This window comes from Rhincodon typus, chromosome 18 (assembly GCF_021869965.1).
Source record: "Rhincodon typus isolate 14 chromosome 18, sRhiTyp1.1, whole genome shotgun sequence".
In the NCBI taxonomy this organism is placed as follows: domain Eukaryota; kingdom Metazoa; phylum Chordata; class Chondrichthyes; order Orectolobiformes; family Rhincodontidae; genus Rhincodon; species Rhincodon typus.
This window is the reverse complement of record NC_063349.1, coordinates 26,666,548-26,682,634: the sequence shown is the minus strand read 5'-3', so window position 1 is coordinate 26,682,634 and position 16,087 is coordinate 26,666,548. Positions and strand designations below refer to the sequence as shown.

The 16,087-nt window shown below is 41.1% G+C and overlaps 1 protein-coding gene across 1 annotated transcript in view; it reads left to right on the top strand.

Annotated features, from left to right (window-relative positions):
- The window catches only part of kcnq1.2 (potassium voltage-gated channel, KQT-like subfamily, member 1.2), a 337,327-nt gene that overhangs the window by 90,583 nt on the left and 230,657 nt on the right, over nt 1-16,087 (top strand). The window contains exon 10 of the mRNA XM_048607651.1: nt 11,246-11,374. Within this exon, the coding sequence (XP_048463608.1) occupies nt 11,246-11,374 (129 nt within the window). The remainder of the gene's footprint in view (nt 1-11,245; nt 11,375-16,087) is intronic.

The window sequence follows — 16,087 nt, the reverse complement described above, 5'->3', positions numbered from 1 at the left end:
CACAGAACTCATCTCTTCCTACTTTGACTCAGTCTTCTCCCCCCGGTCCAATCTCTACCCACGTACATCCATGATTCATCTGATGCCTTACGCCAGTTTCAAAACATCCAGTTTGCCAGTTCCAGCCACCTCCTCTTTATCATGGATGTGCAATCCCTTTACACATCCATTCCCCACCAGGACAGTCTTAGGGCTCTCCAATTCTTCCTGGAGCAAAGACCTGAACAATGTCCACCCACCACCACCCTCCTCCACTTGGCTGAGCTTGTCATCACTCTCAACAACTTCTCTTTCAACTCCTCTCATTTTCTTTGGGTAAGAGGGGTTGCCATGGGTACCCGCATGGGCCCTAGTTATGCCTGTCTCTTAATGGGGTATGTGGAACATTCCTTGTTCCAGTCCCATTCTGGCCCCCACCCATAACTCTTTCTCCGATACATCGATGATATCGTCGGTGCTGCTTCCCTCTCTCATCTGGAATTGGAAAAGTTCATCGATTTCGCCTCCAATTTCCACTCTGCCCTCACTTTCACCTGGTCTGTCTCTGACTCCTCCTTTCCTTGACATTTCTGTTTCCATTTCTGGGGATAGACTGGCCACTAATATCCACTACAAACCCACTGACTCCCACAGCTACCTGGACTAATACATCCTCACACCCCATTTCCTACAAAGACTCTCCATCCCATTCTCTCAGTTCCTCCGTTTCTGTCGTATGTGTTTAGATGAGGCCAACTTCGACAAGGGAGTCTCCGAAATGTCCACCTTCTTCCTCAACCGAGGATTCCCCAGCTCCGTTGTTGACAGGGCCCTCAACCAGGTCTGACCCATCTCCCGCACTTCTGCCCTCACCCCTTCTCTTCCCTCCCGCAACAGCAATAGGGTTCCCCTCATCTTCACCTACCATCCCACCAGCATCCACATCCAGAAGATCATGAGACGTCATCTCCGCCACCTCCAGCGAGATGCCACCACCAGACACACATTCTCCTCCCCTCCCTTGTCTGCCTTCCGCAGGGACTGTTCCCTCTGGGACACCCTGGTCTACACTTCCTTCACCCCCAATACCACCCCACAGCCCTACGGCACCTTCCCCTGTAACTGGCGAAGGTGCAACACCTGCCCATTTACCTCCTCCCTCTCCAATATCCAAGGGCCCAAACATACCTTCCAGGTGAAGCAACAGTTCACCTGCACTTCCCAGAATCTAGTCTACTGCATTTGCTGCTCACGATATGGTCTCCTCTACACGGGAAATGAAGCGTAGACTTTGCGACCGCTTCGCAGAACATCTATGTGTTCTGCTCACAAAAAAGACCCTGAACTACCTGTTGCCTGCCACTTCAACGCACCACCCTGCTCCTTGACCAACGTCTCTGTCTCTGCCTTGCTGCAGTGTTCCAGCAAGCCCAATGCAAGCTGGAGGAACAACACCTTATTTTCCGTTGGGGACCCTACAGCCCTGTGGACTCAATATTGAGTTCAATAATTTTAGGGCCTAAATTCTCCCATGTCCCAGCCCCCTACCCCACACACCAAGCCTTGTTGCCACATAGCCTGCCATTACCCACCCCCTGTTGTTAGTCCCCATTAACAACTATTCACCCTCCCAGCCTGATCGTTAGCAAGTCCTTTGTCTGTCCAGCTGTCTTTCTCTCTCTTTGGGCTCTATCCTATCATTTACTCTCTACCACACCCACGTGCCTATTTTCTGCATATAAACTGACATTTTCCCAGCCACCATCAGTTCTGAGGAAGGATCACTGGACCCGAAACGTTAACTCTGTTTTCTCCTTCACAGATGCTGCCAGACCTGCTGAACTTTTCCAGCAACTTTGTTTTTGTTGTTGTAAGGATAAGACTGGCAGGATTCAGGAACGATGGATGACAAGGAAAATTGTAAGCTTAGTCAAAAGGAAAAAGGAAGCATATGATATGTCTAGGCAGCTACAAACTGACAAAGCCCTTGAGGGGTATAGAGAACTTAGGAAGGAACTTAAACACAGAATTAGGAAAGCTAAAAGAGGCCATGAAATGTCTTTAGCAAACAGGATCAAGGATAATCCCTCGGCTTTTTATGCATATATTAGAAGAAAAAGAATAGCAAGGGAAAGAGTAGGCCCACTCAAGGACAAAGGAGGGAAGTTGTGTGGAGCCACAGGGAGTGGGAGAGATCTTTAATAAGTACTTTGTATCGGTATTCACCAAGGAGAAGGACATGACTGATGTTGAGGTCAGGGATGAAAGTGTGAATACTCTGGAGAATGGCAATATATTAACGAGGAAGTTTTGGGTATCCTAAATTGCATTAAGTTAGACAAGTCCCCAGAGCCAGATGGGATCTATCCCAGGTTTCTGCAAGAGGCAAGGGAAGAAATAGCTGGGACATTAGCAGATATCTTCACAATCTCTTTGACCGCAGGTGAGATTCCAGCATAATGGAGATTAGCCAATGTTGTTTATTTGTTTAAGAAAGGGAGCAGGGATAATCTAGGAAATTATAGACCAGTGAGCCTGACATCTGTGGTGGGGAAGCTGTTGGAGAAAATACTGAGGAACAAGATATATGCACATTTGGGAAAAAAAATAGACTAGTTAGGGACAGGCTGCACGGTTTTGTACGAGGAAGGTTATTTCTCACTAACTTGATTGTCACCTCCTCAACAATTCAAAGATATTTGATGAGGGAAGGGCCTGTGGATATAGTTTATATGGACTTTAGTAAGGCATTTGATAAAATCCCACATGGCAGATTGTTACAAAAACTAAAATTACATGGGATTTGGGGTTGGCTGTCTAGATGGATACAAAACTGGCTTGGTCATATAAAACAGAGGGTCATGGTGGAAGGGTGTTTTCAGAATGGAGACCAGTAACTAGTGATGTTTCACAGGGTTCAGTCTTAGATCCTCTGCTCTTTGTAGTATGTATAAATGATCTGGAGGAAAATGTGAGTGGTGTAATTAGTAAGTTTGCTGATGACACGAAGGTTGGTGGAGTTGCTGATATTGTGGACATTTGTGAAAGGATACAACAGGATATAGATAGATTAGTGACTTGGGCACAGAAATGGTAGATGGAGTTTAATCCAGGCAAATGTGAGATGATGTATTTTGGAGGATCAAGTTTAGGTGCGACTTATACAGTAAATGGCAGAGCCCTTAGGAACATCAACATACAGAAAGATCTGGGTGTGCAGATCCAAGTTCCCTAAAAGTAGCAACACAGGTGGCCAAGGTGATTAAGATGACATATGGCATGCATGCTTTCATTGGCTGAGACATGGAGTACGAGAGTTGGCAAACCATGTTGCAGCTATATAAACACCCTTATTTGGCTGCATTTGGAGTATTGTGTGCAGTTTTGATCACCACATTACCAAAAGGACATGGAAGCTTTGGAGAGAGAGTGCAGAGAAGGTTCACCAGGATGTTCCCTGGTCTCGAGAGCATTGGCTATGAAGAAAAAGTCTAGGATTGTTTTCACTGGAAAGATGATGGCTGAGAGGAGACCTGATAGATGTCTACAGAATTATGAGAGGCATAGATAGGGTGGATAGTCAGAGGCTTTTTCCCAGGGTTGAAGTTTCAATTACAAGGGGGCACAGGTTCAAGGTGAGAGGGGGAAAGTTTAAGGGAGATGTGCGACGGACATTTTTCACGCAAAATGTGGTAGCAACCTGGAACACACTGTCAGAAGAGATGGTGGAAGCAGGCACATTGGCAACATTTAAGAGGCTTCTGGATGGTTACATGACTAGGGAGGAATAGAGGGATACGGACTGAATAAGGGCAGGAGCTTTGTTTTTTTTTTCAGTTTAGTTAGGGCATGATGATCAGCACAGGCTTGGAGGGCCAAAGGGCCTGTTCCTGTGTTGTACTTTTCTTCTTTTGAGTGTGTAAGGAGTATAGTAAGGGGTTGAGTACGCAGCCTTGTTGGGCACCGGTGTTGAGGATTATTGTGGGGGAGGTGTTGGCGTCTGTCCTTACTGATTGTGGTCTGCGGGTCAGCAAGTCCATGATCCCGTTGCAGAGGAGGCAGCAGAGTTCTAGGTCTCGGAGCCTGGAGATGAGTTTGTTTGGAATTATGGTGTTGAAGGCAGAGCTAAAGTTAGTAAATACGAGTCTGATGTAGGTATTCTTGTTTTCTAGATGTTCCAGGGATGAGTGTAGGGCCAGGGAGATGGTGTCTGCAATGGACATATTGCGATGGTAGGTGAATTGTAGTGAATCAAAGCAATCTGGCAAGGTGAAATCGATGTGTGCCATTACTCACCTCTTGAAGCACTTCATAATGATGGATGTCAGAGTTACTGGGCAGTAGTTATTAAGGCATGTCGCCTGGTTTATCTCTGGCACCCAGATGACAGTGGTCTTGAAGCAGGTGGGAACCTCACATCAGAGTAAGGAAAGATTACAGATGTCTGTGAATATTCCCACCAGCTGGTCTGTTCAGGTTCTGAGACTACATCCGGGACAGCCGTTTTCCATGGGTTCATACTCAAGGAGGCCGATCCGATGTCTGTGGTGGTGACTGTGGGTACAGGTGCACCTGAGGCTGTCGGGGAGGTGACATTATTTCACTGACCTTCTTTTCAAAATGGGCACAGGATGCATTCAGCTCATCAGGAAGGGATGCATTGTTGTCAGTGATTCTACTCTATTTTACTTTGTAGCCCGTTGTATTGTGTAAACCTTTCCACAGTTGACGTATGTTTGTGTGGTTAGTCTGGGATTCTTGTTTAGTCTGGCATTGTCTCTAGCTGTCCCTGATGGCATTCATCACATTCCTCCTTTGAGCCATTTCTTGAAACCAAACTTTTTGACTAAATTTTTAGTCATCTGATCTACTGTCTCCTATCTGTTATGGTACTCTGTGTAATTTATTTTATGATGCTTCATTGAAATACTCTGAGGTATTTTGACATTAAACGTGCTACATAAATATAAGATGTCATTGTTAGTATAAGAAGTACTGGAGAAATTAAGGTGACTTAAAATGCCAATTCCTCTCAATATGATCTTGAGATCTCAGGAAGTGGCTTTCGAGACAGTGGATGTATTGATTATAGCCTTCCAGAATTCCTTTTATTCTGAAATGATCCCATTGGATTGGCAGAAAGTGAATGTAACAAGAAAGAAGGGTGAGAAATAATAAAAAGGCAGCCCCAGTTAGCCTAATGTCTGTCATCAGAAAAATTCATTATTAAAGGAAGAAAATAATAATATGGTTAGATAGATTTAACATGGTTTTATAAAAGGGAAGTTGCATTTGTTGAACTATTGGAATTTTTTGAGTGTGTAACCAATAGGATACATAAAGTGGAATCATTAGATAAATTTTGAAAAGGCACTTGATACGATATCTTGGGAAAATTATTGTACAAGTTAAGGCTTGACAGGGTTAAAGGTGATCTATTAGTCTGGATTGAAGATTGGTTAAAGGGCAGAAAGTAGAGAGTAGGAATAAACAGGTCATTTTCAGTTTGGACCTGTTATTATGGAGGTAAGTGCAAGGATCAGTGCTTTGATCTCAGCTATTTATACCTTACACACTGGGACCCAGCTTTAATGAGGTCTATGGGGTCCATGCCTCAAGGTAGCTTTACAGTGGAAAATGTTATTATGAGGCTATTTTGAAAACATCAAGCCAGTAATCAGAATAGTGTAAAACTGCATTAACACAAATGAACATCCATTAAGTGAGTTTTAAAAACAAATCCTGATTTCTTTAAACCAACAAAAGTTTGTTTTTATCTATAAGACACTTTACACAAAACTAATTTATTTAACAATTTCAGTTGCAACATTTCTACTTACTGCTAGTCTTAATCTGCTTTCATTTCTGATCCATTTATTTAACAAATCAATGGGAAATACTTTGTAGAATGCTTGCAATAGCTATGCCCTGCAGTCTCATGCAGTAAAATCAGTTTTAAATTATTACTTGAGAAAGGTTTGCAAGTATATTGTGTAGGTTTAAAATTGCCACTGTATCTCAACAGCTTAAACAACATAAATAATTTAACAGTTATTTGGTTAGAGATTGGCTTGTTTTGCTTCACACTCTTAAGGAAATTTATCTCCAGTATCATTGAATAAGGTGTTATGTACACAAAATTAGCTTCAATTCTACTGATAGTAAAGTATGAATCTGCCGCAATTTCAAACGGACATCTTCAAATAAAAATATAAACAATGGCAGCATGAATGTTCAGGGTTGTTCATCAATTTGACTTCTTCATCTTAATTTGGAGGTCGTTCATTCAATATTAATGATAAAAATGTGGACTGAACTTTCTTTGAGTGTCATTTTGGAATCCAAGATGAATCTGCATTGAACTGGGTTTCATGCAATAATACATCATACTTTAATCAAGGTTGAGTGTCTTAATGATTTAAGTGAGGGTACTGAAAACAATGTATTCAAGCTTGTTGTCATTTAGGTTTACTCCTAATCCTTCAACGATGACCCCTAGTTCTAAACCCTTACACCATTGGAAACATCCTTCCTACATCTAACCTGTCTAGTCCTGTTGGAATTTTATAGGATTCTATGAGGTTCTCCCCTAATTCTTCTAAACTTCATTGAGTACAAGCCTAACCAGCTCAATCTGTCCTCACACTTCATCAGTCTTGCCATCCCAGGAATCGGTCAGAAGTCAAATGGCATCAGTGGGCAATGTTATTCGACATTCCACTCACACCATTTGTATGATCTTTTGATCTCTCTGCCCATTGATCTCTCTGCCTATAAATCCTGTGCCTGTATGCTTTTCTTCACTTCACCTGACAAAGGGGCAGCACTACGAAAGCTGGTGATTTGAAATAAACTTGTTGGACTATAACCTGGTGTTGTGTGACTTCTGACCTTGTCTACCCCAGTCCAACTCTGGCACATCCACATCATCCCAGGAAGCAATTTAGTAAACTTTCACTGCACTCCTACAGCAAGAATACCCTTCCTCAGATAAGGAGACCAACATACCATGAAGGCCAACATACTTACTTCTTTACTGCTGGCTGCACCTGTGCACTTACTTTCAGTGACTGGTGTACAAAGACACCCAGGTCTTCATATAATCATATAATCCTTACAGTGTGGAAACAGGCCCTTCAGCCCAACAAGTCCACACCAACCCTCAGAGCACCACACCCAGACCCATCCCCCTATAACCCACCTAATCTACACATCTCTGAGCACTATGGGCAATTTAGCATGGCCAATCCACCTAACCTGCCCGTCTTTGGACTGTGGGAGGAAATTGGAACACTCAGAGGAAACCCACGCTGACACGGGGAGAATGTGCAAACTCCACACAGCCCGAGGGTGGAATTGAACCCAGGTCCCTGGAGCTGTGAGGCAGCAGTGCTAACCACTGAGCCACTGTGCCACCCCCGTCTTGTTGAACATTCCCCTCTCTCAATTTGCAGCCATTCAAATAATGATCTGTCTTCCTATTTTTGCCACCAAAGTGGATAACCTTACAAAAAAAACCAAAAGAATTGCATCTGAATCTTCACTATCCAAGGTCCCAGACACACCTTCCAGGTGAAGCAATGCTTTCCCTGCACATGACTCAATCTAGCCTACTCTATTCGCTGCTCACAACGTCGTCTCCTCTACACTGGAGTAATGAAGTGCAGAATGGGTGACCACTTCACAGAACACCTGTGTTCTCTCCGCAAATCACACCCTGAGCTTCAAGCTGCCCACCACTTTGAGACACCACCGTGTTCCCTGACAAACACCTCTGTCTCAGGCTTACTGCAGTGCCCCAGTGAAGCTCTGTGCAAGCTGGAAGAACAGCACCTCATTTTCCACTTGGGAACTCCGTAGCCTTTTGGACGTAATGTTGAGTTCAACAATTTTAGGACTTAAGCACCTTTCCCCATGCTTTCCCCACCGTTATCACATGGGCTGCTACCACACACTACCCATTGTCAGCCACTAATAGTCCCATTAGCAGGTTTGAGTTCTGAGGAAGCGTTACTGGACCTGAAATGTTAACTCTGATTTTTCTTCTCAGATGCTACCAGACCTGCTGAGCTTCTCCAGCAACTTCTGTTTTTGTTCCTGATTTACAGCATCCACAGTTCTTTCGGTTTTTATTTCCCATCAGCAGCTATTCATTTCCCCAAACTGACCTTTAACCACTCCTTTGTCTGTCCAACAGGTCTTCTTCCTCTTTGGGATGTATCTCTATCTCTCATTTCCACTCTTGCCCCTCCTAGCTACCATCAGTTCTGAAGAAGGATCACTGGACCCAAGACGTTAACTCTGATATCTCTCCACAGATGCTGCCAGACCTGAGATTTTCCAGCAATTTCTGTTTTTGTTTGGATAATCTTACATTTATCCATATTATACAGCATCTGCAATGTATTTGCCACTCATGCAGTTTGTCCAAATAAAACTGCAACATCTCTGCATTCCCTTCACAGCTCACCCTTCCATCTAGCTTTATGTCATCTGTAAATTTTGAGAAATTATATGTAATTCCCTCATCTAAATCATTAACATATACACTGAATAGCTTGGGTCCTAGTATTGATCCCTGCAATGCCTGACTACCATTATCTGCCAATCAGAACAAGAGACATTTATTCATATTCTTATTTTATGTTTGCTAATCAATTTTCTACTCATCTCAACAATCTGCTCCCAGCACCATCCGCTTTAATTTTACACATTAATCTTTTTTATGTAGGACTTTGTCAAAAACCTTCTGGAAGTCCAAATAAACCACATGGACTGGCTCCCCCGATGAACTCCACCAGTTACATACTTGAAGAATTTCAGTAGATTTGTTAAACATGGAATTCTCTTTTCTAAATCCATGCTGACTGTATCTGAGGAAGGGTCACCAGACCCGAAACGTTAACTCTGTTTTCTCCTCCACAGATCCTGCCAGACCTGCTGAGCTTTTCCAGCAACTTTGTTTTTGTTCCTCACTGTATCTGATCCATGCATTGTTTTCTAAGTGCTGTGCTACAAAATTCTTGATAATGTACTCTAGCATCTTCCCCCACTACTGATGTCAAATTCACTGATCAGTAATTCTCTGATTTCTTTCTACCTCTCTTTTTAAATAGTGCAATTACATTAACTACCCATCCAATCTGTAGGAAATGTTCCAGTCTGTAAACTCTTGAAAAATGACCACCAATGCATCCACTATTTCTAAGCCAGTATCTTAAGTACTTTGGGGTGTAGATTATCAGTCCCTCGGGATTTATGAGTTTTCAGTCCCATTAGTATCTCCAGCACAATTTCTCCATTAATACAGATTTTCTTCAGTTCCTCTCTGCCATTAAACCTTCTGTTTCCCATTGTTTCTGGTACATTATTCATGTCCTCCTTTTTGAAGACAGAAGCGGAGTATAAATTTAGTTTGTCAGCCATTTCTTTATTCACCATTCCAGATGTCCCCATTTCTGACAGCAAAGGATCTAGATTAGTTTTTGTCAATCTTTCTCTTTGTATGAATCTATAGTCAGTTCTTATGTTCCCTGCTAGCTTACTGTCACACTCTATTTTCCCCTTTTTAATCAATCCCTTGATCCTCCTTTAACTTCTAAACTCTTCCCAATCCTCATGTCAGTTGTTTTTCTTGGCAATTTGTATATTTTTTTTAATGTACATCTAATACTATGTAATATCCCTTGTAGGTCATGCTTCATCCACTGTTCTCCTTGCACTCTTGCACTAAACAGGAGTGAACCATTTTTGTCATTCATCCATTCATACTTTGAATGTTTGCCGTTGCCTATCCACTGTCATCCCTTTCAGTAACATTTCCCAATCCACATAGCCAATATTGAATATTGTGCAATCATCAGCGAACATTCCCACTGTTGCACTTAAGATGGAGGGAAGGTCATTGATGAAGCAGCTGAAGATGGTTGGGTTTAGGACAGTACCCTGAGGAACTACTGCAGGGATGACCTGGAGCTGAAATGACTGACCTCCAACAACTGCTACTCCAGCCATCTTCCTTGTACCAGGTATGACTCCAACCTGCAGTTCAAGAAGGCAGCTCAGCATTACCTTGTCAAGGCCAGCTAGGCATAGGCAATAAATGCTGGCCCAGCCAGTGATGCCTACATCCCTCAATTTCTTTTAAAAATAGTCAGTAGATATTTATTGGTTTCTATTATCATGATTTTCAGTTCTGTTCTTCTATTGACGATATGCAAACTCCAATCATGAAATTAGTGCATCAACCATTACACGTTTTCCTCCAATTTCATCCAGTTACTTCAGTTTTGCTACTGTTCATTGTTACCATACTTGAATGCTGTCTTGATATAAAAGACTTTCACCTCACCTCTAGAATTCAACTCTTCTGTCCATGTTTTGACCAATGAGGAGGTTATGACTGTTTAAGTTGCTAGAAATCTGTTGATACCTTCCATTACTTTAATGATGATTGAGAATAGGCTGATAGTTGGGCGGACTGAATTTATTCTGCTTTTTTGTGGACAAGACATACCTAATGCCAGTGTCATAAGTGAGCTCGAAAAGCTTGGCTAAGGGTATGGCTTGTTCTGGAACACTCATTTTCAGGATTGCAGTAATGATATTGTCAGGGCTGAAAGTCTTTGCTGTATCCAATGTCTTCAGCTGTTTCTTCATATCATGAAGAATTGAATTGGTTGAATACCTACCTGCATTGTGATGTTGAGACTTCAGAGGAGTCTGACTTAAATCATCCACTTGGCACTTCTGGATAAAGATTGTTGCAAATATGTCAGCCTTGTCTTTTGCATAAACACATCAGGCATCCCCATCATTTAGAAAGAGGATATTTTTGGACCCTGCTCCTCTGGTTTGTGGTTTGGTTGACTACTTATGATGATATCGTAGCTTTGGAAGAGCTTATGTAAGGACAATCTGTCAATCTCAGCCAGTTGATCCAACAACTTCATTCTTTCATGTAAGAGATACATACCATTTTTCAGTGATCCTTCTGAATTTCACTATGGAATGGCATAACTGGAACTTTAACTTTTGTTTTTTGGGATTCCCATCAGAGGAAAGCATTTGTCTTCGTGTACTGTAACAAATTATTTTAGTTTTTTTAAATCATTTCTATTAAATCTCTCTGCAACTTGTCCATTTAGTTAAATATTATGGCATTTCCCTAACATTTGTAACTTACTGCGTTACATTGTAATGATTTATGGCTATAAAAATAACCATTAACTACAGCTAAAATTTAAAAAAATCTTGATTTTTATAGACCTTATGGCGATGTTATGCTGCAGAGAAAACCCATAGTTCCACAGCTACTTGGAAGATGTATGTAATGCCTCCTGATTACATTTCCAAAACATCAGCAATGCCATCCAGCCCAAATGTGAGGAAACAGGTATCACTTGTTACAATTATGATTTCAATTAGCAATACAATTTATACTTACTTTGAACCATAGTTCTACATCTGTACTCTAGTTAAAACAAATATTTGAGGTAAAATTTGTCATCTATTAAATGTTATTTAACATATATACCATTTGCATACAAACAACACCAGTTGAAGTAGTCACATACGATGTCTAAAACTATGCTCCCCATGAGGTGATAAACTCAGCCTGCTCCACCTTGTTTGGGAATAAATTCCACGGATCAAATCTTTCAGGCTTATCCAAAGCTTTTAGAAGCAAAGGTGGAAGAATTTAATTTAGTAAGAAGCAAAACTCTTATCTCTTGACGGTAGGCTGAAATTTTGCTCTTAATGTGACATGGAATTTGAACACACAGATTGCCCAAAGATCATAAAGCAGGAATTTGTTGTTCCATTGGCATCAGGTCATTACCAGTACTGAAGAGAAATTAAGGTTAAACAAGGAAAACATTATATTTATGTTCATTTAAGCCTGTGGTTTACATCTGGTTGAGGAAATCTTTTGTTTGTCTGATGCTTCACTGCACAAGATACACTTTCCACTAAAGATAGTCCATTTGACTGCTCTAGTTGTCCCACTCGGTGACAACCCTCACCTTGTGACAACTTTCACCATGGTGACCTGCTGAAGATCCCAGCACAAGTGCTCAATCTATCCTGCTCAGCTTCCTCCTTCACCATCACTCTCTGCTGGAGGTTCTGTCATATTAAGTTCTCAGAATCTTTCATTGGCATTCTGTGTATACTCATTAGCACCCGAAACCACCACGATTACTTTCACATATGCAATCGTTTTAGGTAAAAATGTGCAGAAAGCTGACAGTTGTGCACCTAGAGTAACTTCAATTTTGTTTAATCTTTCTTGTCCCTGCCATTACATCTTGGTGGCGCTTCAGTAGTTGTAGCTGAATTTGAGGAAGGCTTTTGACTGCTTTTCTGCCTTTCCTCAGATATCTTTGCAGGCGTACTCTGGTGGTGCAGAGCCTAGAGGTCTGCAGCCTGCTGAGAGCCTTCTTCACAGTGCAGTTTCACCTTCCCTGGCCAGACCTGATCAAGGTGTTTGGCTTCTTGGCAGAGTGGAAGTGGTGAGTTGGGGCATTCCTAGAGTATCCAGAGATGACAATTCCTGAGTGCCTGTCTGTCACTCCTCTTCCCTGTTGGTGCTCCTTGGCATCTCCCTTAACCCATGAGGGGATGAAGAATTAAGCAGACGGTCATGGTCAGTTGGCCCCCTCTCATCCAGCCAGTGAATAAATGCATCCAAATCATCCAATGTGAAGATCCTCATCCCTGTTTAGCAGATACTGATTGTTCTGCTGGACCTGGTTCTCCACAATAGCTGCCACTTGGTCCTTGGAGACAGTCATACCTTTGCATGTTAGAACCATGATATCGGATAGAACTTGGGCTGACTACTCTGCTGTTTGCTTCAGTCTATATGTGATCTCTTGTACCTCTGTCAGATGTTCCCCTGCCAAGTCTGTGCATCTCCAACAGTTCATTAATGCGCAAGTCCAGAGGGTTATTATCTGTACTGGACTCAGCAGGGGCCTGTGCCTCTGACAGTTCTTGGAGTGTAGAGACTTCAGCTGTTTTATCTGTCTCCATCTGGGGATGTGTCAGAGCCGTACTCACCTAAATGTTGCCAGGAGCCTGTTCCGGGTAGGTTATCCATTGAGATGAAAGTCTCTGTGCTGCTAAAGGGTGAGAAGGAATGCTTTGATCTACCCTTCATCCTATTCCCAAAACCCCGTCTCCACACCTTTTGAGTATTTGGTGTTATGTGTTATGTAAAGGGAAAGGAAATGATCATTCAGGGATATTTAGGGAAAGTATTGTTTTTGTTGACCAAAAGATAAACAAAAATGTTATTTGTATATTACCTGCAAATTTGTTCTTAAGAATAAAAATAGTTGAGGTTAGAATTTTCTAAAATCAGCTGAAACTACCTATTTTAATGGAAAATTCTAACTTTTTGTGGATGTGTATCCTCCACAAGTTGCACATGAGGGTGCAGATATTATTTTATGCTTCGAGATTCGAAATTGGCTGCTTTGCAGTGCTGATTTATTTTACATTGGTTTGTAGTTTTATGATTCTCTTCAGTATATTGTCCAAATTCTAGTAATCTAGATATGACTGGGAGTAAATTCTTGACCAACATTTATTTGACTTATAATAAAGGGGTGTGTTTGTTTGAACAGGGCTGCATTCCATGCAAGCTCACTGGTTAATTACATCTCTTGGGGATGAGATGGACTGGGGAAAGGTGGATGCAATGTTTAGTTAAATGAGCTGAAGCTTTGAGTTTTTTCAGTTAACCACCACAGAGAGGTATTGACAGCAGATAGACAAATGGCCCACACCCCAGATCATCATGTCTCTTAATTATGGTTGCCTGGTGGCTACTCTACTCTAAGGAGAAAAGAAAAAAAGACAGGTTAGAGGGAAAAATGTGAAAGTCTTTGAAAGTTCACTGCTAGGTCACTTACACATATGCATTCCAAACAAGTCAATTATTACATCAAAAGACGATTAATACATGACTTGTAGGCAGCAAAAGCCATTAATGCTTTGAAGCTCCTTTTTTCCCAAAGATTTTACTGTTTCAAAACCAGTTGTCTTGTAGAATGCATAAGCCTTTCAGCAATGTGATGATGGGAAGTTAGATTGCAAAAGAGAGGATCCAGCATAGACCTTGATGTCCGTAGTGAATTGTTTATATGGCATATAAGTGCCTATAGCCTTGTCAAGACCGTGCTTTACTTAAGTGTAAAAATGAAGCTGTGCTTGAGTAGAAATCTGTTTTTCTGTGTAATGTTTGATCAATTGAAGTTTTTTTTAAAAGAAGTGATATTTTATTTTATTGTGGAAATTTCGCTGATATTTACATATGTCACTGAGATATGAAATGATAGCCACACTGTTAATTGCATCAGTATATTGAGGTACTCCTTTGTTAGACTCAGTCCATTGAAAAGTAAGTTCATATTAAGTTTTGGTGTAATTGGACATTAAGACCTGAAGTATGTCCCTCTTATAATAGTTAGCTTGTGAGAGGCTGAAGTTTGAAAATTAAGTATCACATTCCAATTTCAAGATATTCTGAGTAAGTACATTACTACTATAAAGAAAATTTCTAATGGGAGGACCCACTATATGTGGTTAACCAAAGAGGTTCAGGAAAGCATCATAGTTGAGGAAAAAACATGTAACTGCGCAAAGATGAGTGGCAGGTCAAATGATTGGTCAACATATAAAGAACAACAGACAATGACTAAAAGGTTAATCAGAAGGAAGAAATTAGACCTAAAGGAAGCTAGCTAGGAATATAAAAACCGATAACAAGAATTTCTACAGCTCTTTAAAAATGACAAGAGTAAGAAAAGTGAGTATTTTTTGTTCAGAAATTGAGAATGGGGAATTAATAGGAGATAACAAGGAAATGGTGGATGAAATCAACAAATATTTTGCTCTGTCTTCACTATAGTAGATACAAAAATGCTTCCAGTAATAGCTGCAAATATGGAGGTGGGAGGGAGAGGAAAACATGGTGAAATTATAATCACGAAGGAAGTGGAGCAAAGCAACAAGTCTCTGGGTTCTGATGGACATCCTTCTGGGGGATGCATTGGTGTTAATTTTCCAAAGTTTGTTAAATTCAGGAAAGTTCCATCTGACTGCAAAGTAGCAAACAACATACTTCTATTCAAGAAGAGAGGGAAGCAAATAAAACCAGAAACTATCGGCCAGTTAGCTTGAAATTTGTGGTGGGGATCAAATTAGAATCAAACATGATCCAAGATTATTGTGGAATATAAAAGCTTGAGGTTACACATTAGCATGGATAGGAGATTGGCTGATTGGCAGAAAATGGAGATTCTGCATAAGAGGGTCATTGTTTGGTTAGCATGATGTAACAAATGGCGTGCTGCAGGTTTCTGTGCTGAGGCTTCTTTTTTTTAGCAATTTACATCAATGACTTTGAGAGAGCAAAGGCATGGGAGCTAAATTTGCAGATAACACTAAGATAGATAGGAAAGTAGGAAGACAAAAAGAAGTAGCTGATAAGATATAGCTAGGTTGAGAATGTGGCCAAAAATCTGCCAGATGGAGTATAATGTCGGAAAATGTGAAGTTGTTACCTTTGGCAGGGAGAATGAAAAAATAGTATCACTTAAACGGAGAATAACTGCAGAATTCTGAGGTACAGAGGGATTTGGGTATTCTGATGCATGAGTCCCAAAATGTTAGCATGCAAGTACAGCATGTAATCAAGAAGGCTTATGGGATATTATGCTTTATTATGAGGGAAACAGAATGTAAATGTAAGGATGTTATGCTTCATTTTTTACGTGATATTTGTGAAATCATGTCTCAAATACAGTGTGCTATAATGTTCTCATAATTTAAAGAATGTAAATGCCCTGGAGGCAGTTTACTAGATTAATACCTGAATGAGCAGGTTGTCTTATGAGGATAACTTGGACAGACTGGACTTGTTTACACTGGAGTTTAGTTGAATGAAGGGTGTCTAAGATTCTGCGTGGTCTTGACAAGTTGGATGTGGAAAAGATGCTTCCCCTAAGGTGTCAGTCCAGAACTAGGGGCCATTATTTTAAAATTAATGTTGTCCTTTCAGGATAGAGATGAGATTTTATTTTTCTCAGAGGGTTGT